Raw genomic sequence first — 17,085 nt, forward strand, 5'->3', positions numbered from 1 at the left:
AAACCATGTTTCATAGTTCTCAAAGATTTGGAGGTAACATATTTTCAAAATTAATCTCAAAATTGTGAATATACATTTGATGAATTATAAGATTTTTTTTATAAGTTATTTGTGAATTTGAATCATTAAGATTGAGACAAAAGAAAAATGGTTTCAAAATTAAATATTGAATATGAATTTTTTATGAATAAAAAAATTTATTTGGAAAATCAAAATGAAAAATTGAAAAAGAATTTTGATGTGTCCTAAAAGAGGAATAAATTTGATATATGAAAAACAAAAGGTTTTAAGTAATTCCTCACATGCTAAAATGACCAAATGCAATTACTCTAAATTTCATGGGTATTCTAAACCCATTTGTCTTATTAGAGGGAAAGTCTCATTTAGAATTAGGCAAGTGTGGGTTTTTAAAGCAACAAGAGATTTAGTGACTAACTTTTAAAGACCTATAACAATTTGGATTCCAAAAATCAAATCAGTAATGTCTCTTATATGTATGTTAGAGTAAGGAGTTACAATATGTTTTTTTAAAAATTAGAACTTTAGACACACAATAAAAAAATGGGTAACCTTTAAGCCAAATATTTATTTGAAATGAGTGTGTAATTTGGTTTCCTATTCTTGTTAAATATTTAGAGTTTAATTTCTTATTATTTATATATGCCTTACATTGATTGTGCTAATTTTATTCTATGGATATACATCTTATCAATTACATAATCTTAAGAAAATATGAGGTTAAATTGAGTATGCATTTGTTTGTTCTCTTGAGTGCATGATTGTGATATAAATATATCCTCATTGTTGTTGAAACTAATTTTGATGCTTATTTGGTTAAGATATAGTTATATTTCATTTTAAGGAGAGTATAAGTGTAAGCATTACCATTATTTTTGAAGGATTGATGATTTTGATTATTTATGCTTCCTAAACTTGATTGTATATTTTTCTTGACATATTTTAAGAGCATATGCTTGGCTATGTACATAATGTTTGATATAAATTGTATATGCTTGATATACTTAATGTGATTAAGTTTTTGTACTTGTTTGATTAAATTATACATATGCACAAACTTACTGGATGATTGTGACATAATGACTTCCTAATGGTTTTGCTTCTAACATAGCTCGGTGTGTAAGCATGGCTGATTGCAAGTTTTATGTGATAAAAAGTCATGATTGTCATAATTTCATGCAACGATTGCTCCCAATTACCTTTGTTATTTTGGTGCCTAACTTTATTTGGAATGCAATTATTGAGCTATCTCATTTTTTTCAGAGATCTATGTTCCATTGAAATACATGTAGAGTGTTGAAAAAAATTATAAAAATAATCTACAAATTAAAAAATTTTTTCCTTTAGGTTCCTTTGATTCTATTAAGCATTTGTCAATTCACTTGCGTATCGAGACAAAAATTGGACTTGTTCATTATCGATGGATGTATATGTTTAAAAGGTAATGTAATTTAGTTGTTAGGCATTAACATTGATTAATTTAATTTTCCTTCAGCAACGTTTATGTTGTGCTATTATGATGACTAGATTTTTTCATCATCTCAAGAAAAAATGAACCAATTGAGTATCTATTGAAGCATTTATATGTAAAGCATATGTTATCAATGAGATATCCTCTTTTTCTTCACTCTGTTTTGATTCAAATGTGTTACCAAGATTAAATCGAGCCATGTAATGATGATAGGGAAGTCATGGAATCTAGAGGATGTTTTTCAATTTTAACTTATCCTAGTTGAGCATTGGGTCTACAAGACAAGTCTCAATTGTAATCAATGGATGAGCATTCCAAGGCACACTTATATGTTTTATTGAATTGCAAAAAGATAAATCCTTATGTTGATACTATGTTAACTCTACAATGTATGTTGCTAGTAAATTGATAATTTTTTCTAATTCTTAATTGACAATGATAGGATATTTGATTACTCAATGAAAAAAAAAATCTGTGAATATAAGTGATGTGGAATTGGAGAAAGCATGAGATGCAAGATTTTCACAATGGTTAAGATAATTAGTAACTTTAGAGCATAATACCATATATGAATGGGAATTATATTTTCATATAAATTTAAACAATGATCAATTTTAATGTTTTACGATTGGATAGGTCGAAAAACAAAACAACAAAATTGATCATCGTCTAATTGAGATAGCTTATGGCTCGAGTCACTTGATTAGGTGTTTTAAAGGTTACTTTTTGAATGGTTTTAAGTTTTATACAGTTAATTATGACCAAACTTGAAAGACAATATTATAGGGTATGTGTTAAAAGAAGTCATTACAATGATTATGAGCGTGACTTTTATTGTAACTTAGAAGATATCATTGAGTTAGAGTACTTTGGAGTATTCTTTGAAAATACCATAAATGTTTGAAATATGGATTTAGTAGCTTTAGTTGAAGATAGATATACAATGCTCTTGATAATTATTAATATTTAGGAATTTAATACAAGAAGATTATTTTAAATTTTCAAATATATATATATATATATATATTGGAGATAAAATTTATCTAATCTAAATTAAGATACAATAAATGAAAATTTTGAATAAGTCTAATTTTTGAAAATTTTAAACATTTTTAAAATTAAATAATTAATTGATTAAGATTATTTGGTAGAGGATTAAAATTAAATTATTATCCTATGTGTCAAAAATATAAGTTATTTATGTAAACATCTACATGATATATTTTACTTGATATCCATGTATTCTGTGATAATATAAATATTAAGGATTCTACGAGACATTTACACTAGAACAATATATGCCGTTCTATTCAAATCATACCATAGTCATATTGTTAGAAAAATCAACTATTTGTTACACATCACATATGATAATTAAATATCAATAACAAACTAAATTTTATATCATATAACTTTGAGGTTGACTATATAAAAGGTTAAAAAAAAAAAATCATGTTAGATTGTAATTTTAAAATTTTTTACGCCACTCATTTCTATCAACAATAATCTTTTCATCTACTTACTTAAGCCTCATTATTTGTTATTACTTATATCCACATCTTTCATAATCTATCTTTAGAAATTTTGATCTCTTAAATCCAAAAACTCATTTCTCCTAACATGTGATAATTAAATAGTAAATATTAATTTCAATAATCTCATTAATTATTTTATAATAAATAGTTAATTTTTTTTAATAATGTAATTAAGAGATATAATTTGAATGAATTGGACATATATTAACATGATATAATTGTTTCATACAATTTTTTTCTCTATATATACACACACGAGAAGAGATTAACGTATGTCGTTGTAAAATTAAAAAGTTCTATATTTTTTCTGCTAACTATTGATTTCAATAAATCTAAAGAATAAAAAAAAAGTAAAAAATAAAATGATTAATCTCATGCTTTCATATATATATATATATATATATATATACGTATTTCATTTCAATTAACTCCCTTTTGATTTCTTGTGTCCCGTACTGGTGCAGATGAAAGCAACCTCAATTGAGCTGTCCATTTAAGAAGAAATCTTTCTGATTTGATCTCTTTTTCCCTAAAAGGAAAACAATTTCAAGTGCATAAAAGCATAAAGGCTACACCCAAGATATATAAATCCATGGACATTGGCAATGTGGCACATTGATGTATAGATGCTAAGATAGTTGCTTCATGACGGAGAAATACAGATTATTTGCTTGAAGTTGACGACCAACTTTGTTTGGCCCCAACAACCTTGTGATTGTATTAACAATATAATGTGAAAGAGATTTTTCCCCGTCAAAAAGATGCTCCATGCAACTTATTGTTTACCATGTTTCAGAATTTAGTTCCTCAAATAAAAAGCAGCAACATAAACAGAGACAGCAGTTGTTGATATCTACAAGTGCTTCCCCACGTATGGCATGATTTTCTAATGGGACGATGCTACTTATCTTCCTTCCATCTCTTAGTTTCCTAACTCAATGTGATTCAAAATGAAAAATGAGCAATCCAATTACAATCATTTTGGTTTGCCAATAAATTGAAGAGCAGTGTAGGATATGACTATCCCAACAAGGTCATGCACAACGAAAATGGACAAATTCTGCACCTATAATCAACCGGAAACGTGCATAATATACTAGAGAGCCATAACTAGGCCAAGCCAAGCTGCGGGCTTCGATGAATAGAACCGTGGTTTCGCCCTCCATAAAAACTGGCACAATCAGAGTTGCTAACGAATTCAAATTTATATAAAATAAACAGAATAGATGAAAATTATATATTTTGGAACTCATTGAAAAAGTGCATATTCTCATTAAAATCCTCGCTGATTTTCCACAATATATAAAACCAAAAGTTGCACAAAATGGGTTACAAATGACATACAGTCAGCCTTTAGCTTCTTAAAAGCAGCAATCAGGAAATCATTAATAGATAAGTTCACCTCTTGGTTCTTTATAAGGGTTTGGTTGCACTCAGTAAGGTCGAAACTTCCTAGCAGCCCTCAACTGTTGGATCCTCTTTTTATCCTGCTCAAATTTGCTCTGCAGCTTCATAAGTTCTGAAAGAAAAAAAAAATCATGTAAATTCTTCATGTCAGCATTTATACTTAAAAAACAGACCCAAATTTATATGCTAATAAACAAACATATATAACAAGTACATTCTTACATCATAAGGATAGCCAAAAGCAAAGCAACGAACAAAACATTATTTTGAGCATGCATTAACTTGTTTAATAGATGGATATTGCAGAAACAAAGCTGAAGAATTGGTTTGTGACTTTCCTTCCTCACCCATGCGTGGTTAGAGGAGACTACTACTAGTGCTTGTAAGAACCCATCTACACCCTCATGCCAGTTTCCTAGCATGCAGGGAATTGACCAACTATACTCCATACAACCTTTTTACTATAAAGAGAAAAAGAGAATAATATATATACTGAAATGAAATGCAGCTAATCCTAACATCAAGACCCTACAACAAGATTAATCACAACTTAACTCAAACCCCTAAAAGAAGTTCAAAATAAACTCAAGTGTGACATCTAGGAAAAAAAAAATGAGGATAAACTCCATCTATCAAAATCATTCATACCATTCTTCTGGGCTTCTCTTTTTTGAAACCGGTAAAAATCAAAGAGCTCTTTGTTCTTCTTCTTGGCTAATTTCTCCTCCACAACAGCCTGGGAAACAGAGCCCACTGTAGTTCCACTTTCAGAGTCTGTGGTCTTTTTTCTTCCTTTATGATGTTCAACAAGTATCCATCCCCCTTCTGTAAGGCGAGCTTCTTTTTCTTTTCTTTCCTATATCACCATAATGAAATAAATGAGAAATAAGTAATTTGCAACTGCAATTCCATTACAAAAGAAAAAGACAAAAGGACAACATATTTCTAACTAACCATGTGAAAAGGCATAAATTCAAAAAACATGGCATATGCACAAACCAGTTGTCTACTGCTAGAAGCAAATCTATTGACCGTAAGCCCTAAATTATGATTCAACAATGGAGGTATCAGCAAGGAAAAATACCTGTTCAAGTTTTGTCTCATGCGCGATTATAAACTCATCAATTCTTTGTTGCAATACTTTCAACCCAGGCCTACTTTGGTGGTACTTGGTAAGCCATTCTGCACTTTAAGAAGCATCTCAATAAGAAAACCAAAATGATAAAACTTGTCTATCAACTGACAATAACAAACTATATGATCAAATTAAAACCCGGATAAGAAAAGGTATGTTGACTTCTTTCAAAAAAAACAAAATCTGCCTTTAGCTACAAGTTTGACAATTGTTATATTGCCATGCATATCCTAGATGAAGTTGGAAGTAAAGATTTATTATAGACTAATTGGTGTTAAGGCAAAATTCAGAATATATATACCATAACGTGACTGAAAAACGTAGTGCCCTGAAAGTTTATAGCTACAAAATCAAAAGCTGGAAATATTAAAGAAAATTCACCAGCGTTCATACTTTTCATTCCTTTAGAGCAGTCTTCATCCCCTGAAGGTATTTCATATACTTCATCCTCATCAGCAGCTTTACTCATTTCCACCAATTGTTCACTCTCCCTCGATGAGCTGTGGTCCTTTTTCATTTTCCTATCTTTCTTATATTTGCCTGCAAAGAACGTCGAAGAGCAATTACAACAGTAGCTTTAGCTGATGAAATTCTAAATAAAACAAACAAAACCCATCACTTATTTACAACTTTTAATCTCGCTTTCAGTATATATCAACTTTGGTATGGAATCTTTGATCTTCCTCTCACCATTTGGAAAAGAAAACAAGTCTCACCATTTTGTTTTTGAAGGTGGTCTTCATACTCATCACCAAGCTGATCAATTCCAACACAGGCATTATTTTTTTCCTGACTTTTTCTTTTCTTCTTGCTTGATTTATCCTTTCTCTTTTCTTCTTTCGTTGTAATTAAATTTGCCACTGTAATTAAATTACAGAGTTTATTACATGCCCAAATATTATTCAAAGACAAATATCAGTATATCTTAAGAAATTTTCATTGGCACTTACCCATTTGAACGGCTTCGCCATCATCAACGACATTAGCCTTCTCTCTATTTCCCTTCTTCTTCTTCATACTAGACTTTTTCTTCTTCAAATTTTCAATTTTTTCTCTGAAATTAAAAGGAGACAGAATATATCTTTTATATATACAAATTGAAAAACTTAACCAATGGCCAAAAAAGAAATCGATAAATGTAACTCATACATTCAAGTAAATATATATAAAAAAAAAAAAAAGAGAGGGGCTCGTTTCGCTTAGGCTAGAAGGTGTGATAAGGGCATCTCGCTCAAGGACTTCAAATAGTAGCAGCAGCTTTGGTGAAGAAGAGAGAGAAAAGGGTTTCTAATTCTCTATTAGGGCACTAAAGGGTTGGGCTGTTGTTTGGACTTTTGTCTTGGACTCTGAAACTAGGCAAACGGATCAAGTACCCAAAAGCCCTAAACTTTTGGAGTGATCATAATTGTTAATTTTGATCCGATACCTTAGCGATACATTTAAGTTATATTAAAATATAATATATTTAAAAATAATTTTTATATTAAATTTGATACTAAATAATATTGATTATTTTTATTAATTTTAATTGATTTTGAGAAATTTTAATGGATTAAATTATTTTGATCAGTTCGTAAATGTGAAATATATTTTATATTTTATAATTTATTTTTTGTTATTTGATTATTTTTAATCTAATAAAAATAAAATTAATTAACAAAACAACTCTTAAAAATTAAATTTCTCTAATTTTTTATTGTAACTTGTATTTTTTATGTTTTATTTGTTTAAATAAAAATTTTTAAATATTTTAATCTTTTTCAAAAAAGTAATTGTACTCCTTTTTAAAGTTTAATAATCATGAAATCAAGATTAATTTTTCAGCTTTTTGTTTTTATTTTAATATTTGCATAAAAATATTTATTTAAATATTATAAATCAGATTAAATGTTTAAAATATTATGAAAAATTTATGACATTATTTTGATACTTTTAAACTTATATATTTGATTTTTAAAGTTATTATATATTTATTTGGTAGTTTTTTTTTTCTTCTAAATATAAAATCCGCTTTCATTGATTTAAACTTGCAATATCCATTAGTACAGCTGAAGTTAAAGAATCTGGAAAATCCTCTACCCAAAACCTGTCGCTATCTAGCTACAAACTATGCTATGCAAGTGAATAATGCCTCATTTCCTTCTCTCTTTGTGTGTTCTATCAAGCATGTATCAAACTTCCTTACCCATCCCCTGCCATCATGAATAATCAGGACTATGTTGGATAGTACCTCTTCCTTTTTTTTCAAACAGTTTGTAACTATTTGAGAGTCTCCTTCAAGCATAATCTTCATGCATCCCGTTTGTGCTGCAAACTCCAATGCTTTTACTGCTGCTATTGCTTCTGTTACACAAGCATCAGATACTAGGTTCATTTTGAATGCTGCTGCACCTGCAACTTGTCCCATGTGATCTCGTATGAGAGCTCCAACACCTCTTATTTTTGCTGTGAAAGTTTAGAGCACCATCAAAATTGACTTTGTGGAGCGTTCCTAGTTGTGCCTCCCATTTCCTCACCATTGTGTTCCCTTGGTTATTTTTCTATAGAGACTTACTTTTGTATTCAGTCAACAGCATTCTGGCTTTCTGTTCAATGGTGTTTTCCGGTTGTGATTGCCCCTTTTTCACATTCGAGTTTCTGTATTCCCATAATGACGAAAGTAATATAAGAAAGATTTCAAAGTCTGTATTTGATGGTATCCCTGCAGCAGTTTCCAGCCACTTTTTACAAATTTGACTTGTTAGCTGTACCATCTGTTTCACATTGTTTGCTCTCAGACAGTAATCTGGATGGGGTTTTGTAGTCCTTTAAAACATGCAAGACAAAGTGACAAACTCATTTGTTATTCCACATCTTGGGCAGCATGGATTAACGTTGTTGATTTTGGCTGCTAGTTTCTCCGTTGTTGGCAGGATTTCATGACAGGTTCTCCTTGCAAAGAGTTTTACTTTAGGTGGTATTGATGCCCCACCCAAATTTTCCTCCACACCAAGGATTGGTTTCCTGCATCTATATCGACCTCGGATTACACCCAGTATCTGTTTTTTACTGTGTACTCCCTAGCTTTGTTAAAATGCCAAATAAATTTGTCAGCCATTCCCCTTCTACTCGGAGGAATCACACAGATTGCATCAGCTTTAGCTTGATTAAATTTCATGCATATCAAGTTCTCTTTCCACCTTCCATTCTCTTCATCGATCAGAGCCTTAACTAAGGCATCCTCTGCAATGCTGTTTGATCTTGAAACAAGTTCAAAATTTCCTTCTACGGGTAACCATTTGTCCTTCCATATTCGGATGCTTTTTCCATTACCCACTTGCCATCTTATTCCACTAACCAACACCTGTTCCACCTCCCAAATACTCCTCCATGCTAAAGATGGCTTGTAACACAAGTTTGACTCCAAAAAACTATTGTGGGGAAAATATCTGTTCTCCATGACTTTGTAGCATAAAGATCCAGTATCATTGACTAATTTTCAGCCTTACTTCCCTAACATAGCTTTATTGCGTTTTTTCAGCTCGCAAAGGCCCATCCCACCCAAAGTTTTTGGCATGCACATTGTTGACCATTTGAGCCAGTGTATACCTTTACCATATGTTTTGTTTCTCTACCAGTAACTACTTATGATGCTCGTTAGTTCTTGAACTATAGATTTTGGTAGAAGAAACCAATTCATCGTGTAAGCTAGAATAGGTTGAAGAACTGCTTTGATGAATACTTCTTTTCTTGCCAAAGATAAAAATCGCCCACTCTAATTTTGGATTCGAGTTTGCACTTTCTCCTTAATGCTGCTAAAAGCTTTCTTTTTTCCCTTCCCACCAAGGTTGGCAGACCTAAGTACTTTTCTCGATTTGTGATTGCATTTATCCCAAACAGTCGTTGAAGTGTTTCCCCCTAGCCTCTAGTGGTGTTGTTACTGAAAAAAAGGGCTGATTTATCGAAATTAACTTTCTGGCCCGAGCTTTCTTCACAGACTTTTAGCATGTTCTTCACCTTCTTGCCATTGTTTTTATTCACTCCAGCGAATATTAAATTGTCATCAGCAAAGAAAATGTGAGTAACCCCAGGACCAGATCTACTTACCCTTACGCCTTGGATTTCTCCACTCCTTTGACCTCTGGATGATAAGTCAAATAGTCCTTCTGTACAGAATAGAAACAAATATGGTGGCAAGGAATCACCCTATCTAAGACCTTTGCTTGGGCAAAAACTATTAGTGATGCTTCCATTGACGATTATGGAATAGAAGACAGAGCAAACATAATTCATAATAGTCGAAATCCACCTTGTATGGAACCCTATTTTGGCCATAATAACCTCAATGAAAGTCAACTCCACCCGGTCATATGCTTTACTCATATCTAGCTTAAATGCAAAGAAACTGTTATTCCCACGTCTTTTGCTCTTTAATGAATGTATAAGTTCATATGCAACAAGCACATTATCTGTAATTAGCCTATCAGGAACAAATGCGCTTTGATACTCAGTAATACACATAGGTAGAACAAGTTCCATTCTATTCACCAAAACCCTAAATCAGTTTGTAGACCACATTACATAGACTTATGGGGCGACACTAAGTTATCTTTTGGGGGTTGTTGACCTTTGGGATAAGGACCATGTATGTTTTGTTAATATCATGCAAATGCTAGTGACCATTTAAGACTTCCAAACAAAATGAAATCATGTCACTACTAACAACATGCCAATGTTTTTGGTAGAAAAAGGTGTTGGGCCTGAAGCAATAAACATAACAATACAAAAACAATATATTGCAATAAACCTATAATAATAGACAATAATCAATAATAAACAATGCAGCAAAAATAAAAGCACACCAAGATTTACATGAAAAACCCTCCAGTGTAGAGAAAAAAATCACGGACCACCAGAAAAAAATCTCTACTATCAAATAATGGATATACAAAATTTTTCTTTAGTTAAAACTAGAGTTAATCAATAACTAAAGAGATAATTGGAGAAATCTCACCAAATGGATGACTCAATAAATACACCCTAGATTTGTTTCTAGAGAGCTTCAAACTCGATCTTCACCGTTCAGAATGTAAAACTCTGAATCATAAAGCTACAGACAAATTTTTAGCTCAATCGGACCACGGATCAACTTTCATTCAACCAACTCTCTCTTTTCCCTTTTCTCTCTATTTTTTTGACTTCTTTTTTCTCCTTTCTTTTCTTGGTTTGTGGAGCCACCTTCTTTTTTCCCCTTAAAACAGCCTCGCCTCTTTTTATTAAGTAACTAAACTCTTTTAAGGAAGCTTAAAAACACAAGGCCCATGATCTTTGAATAGTCAAAAAACTCATGGGGTTGGACCTCACTTTCCTAATAATCTCCCCCTCCAGCCCCATTAGAAGGAGATTCATCACCATAACAGTTTTATTTAGAATTTACTTTGGCCAAGGAACCCATTCCGGCCAAGTTACTGCATTCTAAAGCTTTTCCCTAAAAAGTGTCTTAGTTAACATATTTATTACATTCTCATCAATATAAATTTTCTTCACTAGCATATGCTATTTCTCAATTATTGAACGTAACCAGTGATATCTAACATCAATGTGCTTCATTCTAGAATAATACATGGCATTTTTACTCAAATCTAAAGTACTATGGCTATCACAAAACATCACACACTTTTTTTGATTTAACTTCAATTCAAGAAGAAAATGTTTCATCCAAAGCATTTCCTTACTTGCTTCAGTTGCTATAATATACTCAGCCTCTGTAGTTGATCAAGCAACACATTTTTGCAACTTAGACTACCATGATATAGCTCCTCCTACAAAAGTGAACAAATACCCTGAAGTAAATTTTCTACTATTAAGATCACCTGCCATGTTAGCATCAGTAAACCCTTCTAGAACTGGTTGTGAAATTTCGTAACTCAAGCACATTTTTAAAGTGCCTCTCAAGTATTTAAAAACTCATTTCACTACTTCTCAGTGAACCTTTCTCGAATTAGAAAAAAATCTGCTCACTACACTAATTGCATGAGCAATGTTAAGCCATGCGCAAATCATAAGATACATTAAAGAACTGATTACAAAAGAATAAGGAATACTAGACATAGTTAGTTGCTCTTCTTTCGTCATCGGGCAAGATTTTTTACTTAGATAAAAATGGTTGGCAAGTGAACTGCTAACTGATTTAGCATGTTGCATGTTGAATTTACTAAGCACCCATTTAACATACTTTTTTTATGACAACCACAGGTTTTTAGCTCTTTTATTTCAGATAATATTCATACCAAAAATTAGCTTTGCTAGACCTAAATCTTTTATGTCAAAGGACTTAGATAATTGTTCTTTCAACTTATGAACCATATTAATATATTGTCCCATAATCAACATATCATCAATATATAATAAGAGAATAATGAATTACCATCAGGGAATTTTTTGATATACACACAAGAATCCCATACCATTGTTTTATAGTTGTAGCTTACCATAAAAGAATCAAATTTTTTATACCACTGTCACGAAGCTTGTTTCAAGCCATACAAGTTTTTCTTCAATTTGCAAACAAGTGCTCTTTCCCTTTCACTTCAAAACCCTCAAGTTAATTCATATAAATGTCCTCCTATAAGTCACCATGCAAGAATGCAATTTTGACATCAAGTTGCTCAAGCTCATGATTCAAACTAGCTGCTAATCTCAGTACTACTCGAATGGAACTCATCTTGATAACTAAAAAGAAGATTTCATTAAAATCGATTCTTAGTTTTTGAGAAAAATCTTTCACCATCAATCGAGCTTTTATTTCACTAGCTTGTCACCATATTTTTTCAACTTGAATACCTATTTACTTTTCAACGATTTCTTTTATTTTAAAAGTTTAACAAGATCATATGTACCATTTTTTTATAATTACTCTATCTCTTCTTTCATTGCTTTTAACCAGTGCTTTCTATTCAGAGCCTACATATCTTGAAAGCACTTTGACACCCCTTCACTAGTAACTAAAATAAAATCTAAACTTGGATACCTAGTAGATGGCCTATGCTCTCTAATAGATCTCTTTGGTTGAAACTCTACACCACTTGATGTTAAAAGTAGCTCCTTCTACTCAACACTCTTAGATAAAGAAGATTGCTCTCTTTGCTCAAAATTGATTGCATTTGGTCATCACTAATTGTGGCTGGCTCATTCATATCCTTAAGTTTTATTTCTTGCTCATTGCCACCATCTATGGCTTTTTCTTATGGAATCCCTGTCGATGTTGAAATATCACATTTAACAGTAATCCGTATAGTCTTCTCATTTTTCTCGTGGTTTATTATGGTTTTTTTTCATAGAAGATCATATCTCTACTTCTAAGTGTCTTTCTCTTTACTGAATCCCATACACTGTAGCCAAATTTATCATCACCATATCCTACAAACACACATTGTGTGGTTTTGCTATCAAGCTTTGACCGTTGCTCTTTTGGCACATGCATGAATGTTTTACATCCAAAAACTTTCAAGTGAAAGTATGAAGCATCTTTCCGTATCCACATTTTTTTTGGAATGTCAAAGCCCAAAAGAATTGATGGTGATCTGTTAAGCAAATAATAAGCTGTGTTGACTGTTTCACTCCAGAATGGCTTTGGTAATTTTGCCATCCTCAACATACAATTGACTTTTTTCATAATGGTGTGGTTCATCCTTTCAACTACACCATTATGCTATGGTGTTTCAGGTTTTGTCATCTCATGCTTAATCTTATGCTTTGAACAATACTTTTTAAAGTCTTTGGATGTATGTTCCCTACCATTATTAGTTTGAATACACTTCAAGGGTAACCCTGTCATCCTTTTCACCATGGCATAAAATTTTTGTAAATATTGCAATACTTGGCTTTTATTTTTCAATATATACACTCAAGTCTTACGTGAAGCATCATTAATAAAAGTAACAAAATACCTGCTATCACTTAATGACTCAACCTCAATGGGACCACATATGTCAGAATAAATCAATTCCAATCTATTTTCTTTTTTTTGAAAACTTTTATGAAAAGAAACTCTATGATGCTTACCAAACAAATAATGATTACATAAATCGAGAGATGTACTTTGAGTCAAAGAAATGAGAGACTACCTTACCAAATCCTATAACCCTTTCTTGCTCATGTATGCCAACCTCTTATGCAATAAGTTTGCTGAAGCATCATCCTTAATGGTATTTATCTGGTTGTCGTTTAATTACACCTATGTCTTATACATTGTGTAGCATAGTTTTTTTTCTTACAACTACCATAGATCCTTTGAGAAGCTTTTACTATCCATTCTTTTGTTTACTCTTATATCCTTCTTTATTAAGGACATTAATAGCAAGCAAATTCATTCTCATAGCTGAAATGTGTTTTACATCCCTCAAAGTCAACATGCAACCCATAATAGTTTGTACAATAATATCACCAATCCTAACAATTTACGACACACTTTTGTTTCCTATCTTGGTGTAACCAAAGTCTCTTACTTTGTAAGTTGTAAACAACTCTCTTTTAGGAACGCAATGATATGTTGTTCTTATGTCAACTATCCACTCAATGCCAAGATCATTAACATAATTACAATCACCATGTGTATAAATCAAAGTAATTGAATCACTTTCTAAATTCACTACTGTAACATTGTCGTCATTCAAACTCTTACCTTTATTATCTTTTTGCTCTTTCTTCAAGATTTTACAGTATCATTTTATATGACTTGTTTTACCATAATGGAAGCACTTCACTTTATCTCTGAACTTGGATCTATGTTTAGACTTACTACAGCCTTTTGAGTTTTGACCTCTATTAATGTTTTTACCTCTATTTTCTATAACCAGAGCTTGATTCTAAAGGTCTAAATTTTTTGCATTACTTTTTTATTAAGCATACTGTCTTTTACTATATTTAATGTTACCTTGTAATTAAGAGTTGAATTAAGAACAATCACAACTAGAGTATTCCAACTATTTAGCAATGAAACCAAAATAAACAAGCCCTTCATTTTATCACCATCTTAAGCTCTAAAGTAGTCATTTGATTAAATATATCTTAAAATCACTCAAGTGCTTTATAATTGATCGTCTATCCCTGTACTGTAAAGTTGTAAGCTTTTTAACAAGCATAACTTTATTCATATATGTTTTTTTCTCATACAATGTTGTCAATTTTTTCTAAATAGTGTGGGCATCTATTTTTTGCGCTACATGATGAAACATGCTAATATTAACTCATTTTCTGATTGCAGCTAACGTTTTTCTACCTAACTTCTTCTATTCATCTTTTATATCTACTGGTTTAGCCGAATCACCTAATACTAGCTCATACAAATTTTTACAGTATAAATGATATTTCATGATAAGCTTTCAAATTGAATAATTTGATGCTATCAATTTTATCATGAAACTTGTATCACCTTTCATGATCTCAAATAAAATTTACTCTTATCTTGAGCTGCTTCTATATCGATGTCTCAAAATAACTTGGCTCTGATACCACTTGTTGGACCTGAAACAATAAACACAACAATGCAGAAGCAATATATCACAATAAACCCACAGTAATAGACAACAATCAAATCACTAATGTAAAAAAAATAAAGCACACTAAGATTTATGTGAAAAATCTTCCAGTATAGAGGAAAAAATCACGAACTACCAAAAAAAATCTCCACTATCAAATACTTGATATACAAATTCTTCTTTAGCTAAAACTAAAGTTAATCAATAACTAGAGAGATAATTAGAGAAATCTTAACAAATAGACGACTCAACAAATATACCTTGGATTTATTTCTAGAGAGTTTCAAATTCGATCTTTATTGTTCAGAATGTAAAACTCTAAATCATAAACCTGCTGATAAAATTTTAGCTTAATTGGACCACGGATCAACTTTCGTTCAACCAACACTTCCTTATCCATTTTCTCTTTATTTTCTTGGTTTTTTTTTTTTTTTCTTTTCTTGGTTTACGACGCCACCTTTTTTTTCCCTTAAAATAGCACTGGTTTTTTTTATTAAGTAGCTAGGGCTATCTTAAGGAAGCAAAAAAACATAAGGCCCATGGCCTTTAAATAGTAAAAAAAACCCTTGGAGCTGAACCTCACTTTTCTAACAAAGGGCAAGCATACTGTCAGCTCTTAGTGATTTTGTAAGGTGTAATTGTTTGAATGCTTGGATTATTTCATCTAATTTGAACTATGCTAAAATGAGCCTATTCATTTTATCTGTAACTCGATTGTCCACCATCTTTAAGATATTCCATGTTTTATGATCCTTGAAATTCAAAGAGCTTTTCAAAGTAGTGTTTTGCAATATTGTGCATTTTCCCCTCATTTACACACCATTTTCCATTGTCATATTCGAGTACTATAACTAAATTTCTCCTTATTCGATTGTTCACCTGTGCATGAAAGTATGCAATGTTCTTGTCTCTTTTTGTTAGCCAGTTGACCTTTGCTTTTTATTTTTGAAAAAATTTTTCTTTCTCCAACAAATCATCTAGCATTTTTTTTGTTCGACTTTCTTCATCCATGATGCCATCATCCATTTTTTGACTTTTTAACTAACTTAGTTTATGGTTGAGTTCCTCAATCTAGCGGTTAACATTTTCAGAGTTTTGGTCATGCCACCTCTTCAAAGTGTTGCATACGTCATAAATCTTTCTTTTTATTGTTCATATATTATTAGCTTTCCATATTTCTACTACCACTTCTTCACATCCAAGTAACTTACAATCCATTTTTTTTAAATGAAAATGATGTTTTTTTGTGCCATTGCCTTCTTTGTTACTCCCACTTATGTTTAATAGTAATTGGCAATGGTCTGGTCTTGAGCTTGTTAAGTGTTCTACAAAAAGAAAATGTAGAAAGATATCACACCATCCTTTAGTAGCTAGACATCGATCAATTAGAATGAAGAGTTTGTGATGTGATTAGGAATAGAATATTGTTTACAGAGTCTAAGAACTAATATCATGGTTTACAAACTACCAAAGAAGCCTTATGTTAATGGTTTTATGTGACTGCTTTTATTTCACTTAAGATTGAGGTTTTAACTTTCTTGATTGGAAAAAGGAATCTTGAGCTGTAGGTTGTGCTTTGTACATATTGCTTGTGAGTTTGGTGATGTGTAAATGACATGGTGATTTTTTTGAATTTAATGTTTCAAGGAGTTTATAGTGTATTGTTTTGTGAGATCTCTATTTTGAAAGTTATTAGTCTATGACATTTCACCTTCTTCTATTCTTTTTAGAGGATTTTCATAGTTTAATAATTTATGTAGTTCCTTAAACTTTGCGTTGTCTTGTCTTATTAATTCTTAACCTGGTTGTGTGCTTTCTCTATTCATAAATTTAATGTTTTATTATTCTTTTACTTCTCTTTTTATTTTTGCAATTGAATTTCCTTACCTTATAGTGGAATTTCTTGAAATACTATACAATTTTGATTAATTTGATCAATAAGAAATTGTGTCTTTTATTTTAGTTTACTGAATGCAAAGTTAATGCAAGTTTAGCGTGGAC

The 17,085-nt window shown here is 31.3% G+C and overlaps 3 protein-coding genes across 6 annotated transcripts; all 3 read right to left on the minus strand.

Moving 5' to 3' along the window:
• Positions 1-3,928: 3,928 nt before the first annotated feature.
• Positions 3,929-6,854, minus strand: LOC111283963 (ribosomal RNA-processing 7 protein). Of its 4 annotated transcripts, none has more exons than XM_022872663.2 (7): positions 6,517-6,819; positions 6,283-6,426; positions 5,960-6,106; positions 5,516-5,613; positions 5,080-5,287; positions 4,427-4,543; positions 3,929-4,195 (listed from the first exon to the last, which is right to left on the minus strand). In XM_022872663.2, the coding sequence occupies exons 1-6, from the start codon at positions 6,581-6,583 to the stop codon at positions 4,458-4,460; spliced, it is 750 nt and encodes a 249-aa protein (XP_022728398.2). In that variant the 5' UTR covers positions 6,584-6,819; the 3' UTR covers positions 3,929-4,195; positions 4,427-4,457. The 4 variants fall into 4 exon arrangements, with proteins under 4 accessions (XP_022728398.2, XP_022728397.2, XP_089614595.1 ...); XM_022872662.2 differs by lacking the exon at positions 3,929-4,195 and having other exon boundaries at positions 4,248-4,543; positions 6,517-6,620; positions 6,716-6,854; XM_089758469.1 differs by lacking the exons at positions 3,929-4,195; positions 6,283-6,426 and having other exon boundaries at positions 4,248-4,543; positions 6,517-6,620; positions 6,716-6,851.
• Positions 6,855-7,673: 819 nt separating this feature from the next.
• Positions 7,674-9,005, minus strand: LOC149519740 (uncharacterized). Its single transcript, XM_089757827.1, has 4 exons — positions 8,623-9,005; positions 8,440-8,569; positions 8,121-8,319; positions 7,674-8,011 (listed from the first exon to the last, which is right to left on the minus strand). The coding sequence occupies exons 1-4, from the start codon at positions 9,003-9,005 to the stop codon at positions 7,674-7,676; spliced, it is 1,050 nt and encodes a 349-aa protein (XP_089613953.1).
• A 458-nt stretch (positions 9,006-9,463) lies between these two features.
• LOC149519741 (uncharacterized) lies at positions 9,464-10,084 on the minus strand. Its single transcript, XM_089757828.1, has 2 exons — positions 9,763-10,084; positions 9,464-9,711 (listed from the first exon to the last, which is right to left on the minus strand). The coding sequence occupies exons 1-2, from the start codon at positions 10,082-10,084 to the stop codon at positions 9,464-9,466; spliced, it is 570 nt and encodes a 189-aa protein (XP_089613954.1).
• Positions 10,085-17,085: the final 7,001 nt, after the last annotated feature.

Source organism: Durio zibethinus, chromosome 3 (assembly GCF_047325235.1).
Source record: "Durio zibethinus cultivar Kanyao isolate XHJ-2024 chromosome 3, ASM4732523v1, whole genome shotgun sequence".
NCBI classification, from domain to species: Eukaryota; Viridiplantae; Streptophyta; class Magnoliopsida; order Malvales; family Malvaceae; genus Durio; species Durio zibethinus.

Excerpts from the sequence above, each read along its gene's own strand:
- LOC111283963 (XM_022872663.2), bottom strand. The coding sequence starts at position 6,583 with ATGAAGAAGAAGAAGGGAAATAGAGAGAAGGCTAATGTCGTTGATGAT. Across the intron at positions 6,427-6,516 it reads TGGCGAAGCCGTTCAAATGG|TGGCAAATTTAATTACAACG; the intron begins GTAAGTGCCAAT and ends ATTTAATTACAG. Across the intron at positions 5,614-5,959 it reads CTGCTCTAAAGGAATGAAAA|AATGGCTTACCAAGTACCAC; the intron begins GTATGAACGCTG and ends CTTAAAGTGCAG.
- LOC149519741 (XM_089757828.1), bottom strand. The coding sequence starts at position 10,084 with ATGGAACTTGTTCTACCTATGTGTATTACTGAGTATCAAAGCGCATTT. Across the intron at positions 9,712-9,762 it reads TAGTTTTTGCCCAAGCAAAG|AAGGACTATTTGACTTATCA; the intron begins GTCTTAGATAGG and ends TATTCTGTACAG.
- LOC149519740 (XM_089757827.1), bottom strand. The coding sequence starts at position 9,005 with ATGGAGAACAGATATTTTCCCCACAATAGTTTTTTGGAGTCAAACTTG. Across the intron at positions 8,570-8,622 it reads CATTTTAACAAAGCTAGGGA|GAAACCAATCCTTGGTGTGG; the intron begins GTACACAGTAAA and ends ATATAGATGCAG. Across the intron at positions 8,012-8,120 it reads GCTGTTGACTGAATACAAAA|CAAAAATAAGAGGTGTTGGA; the intron begins GTAAGTCTCTAT and ends AAACTTTCACAG.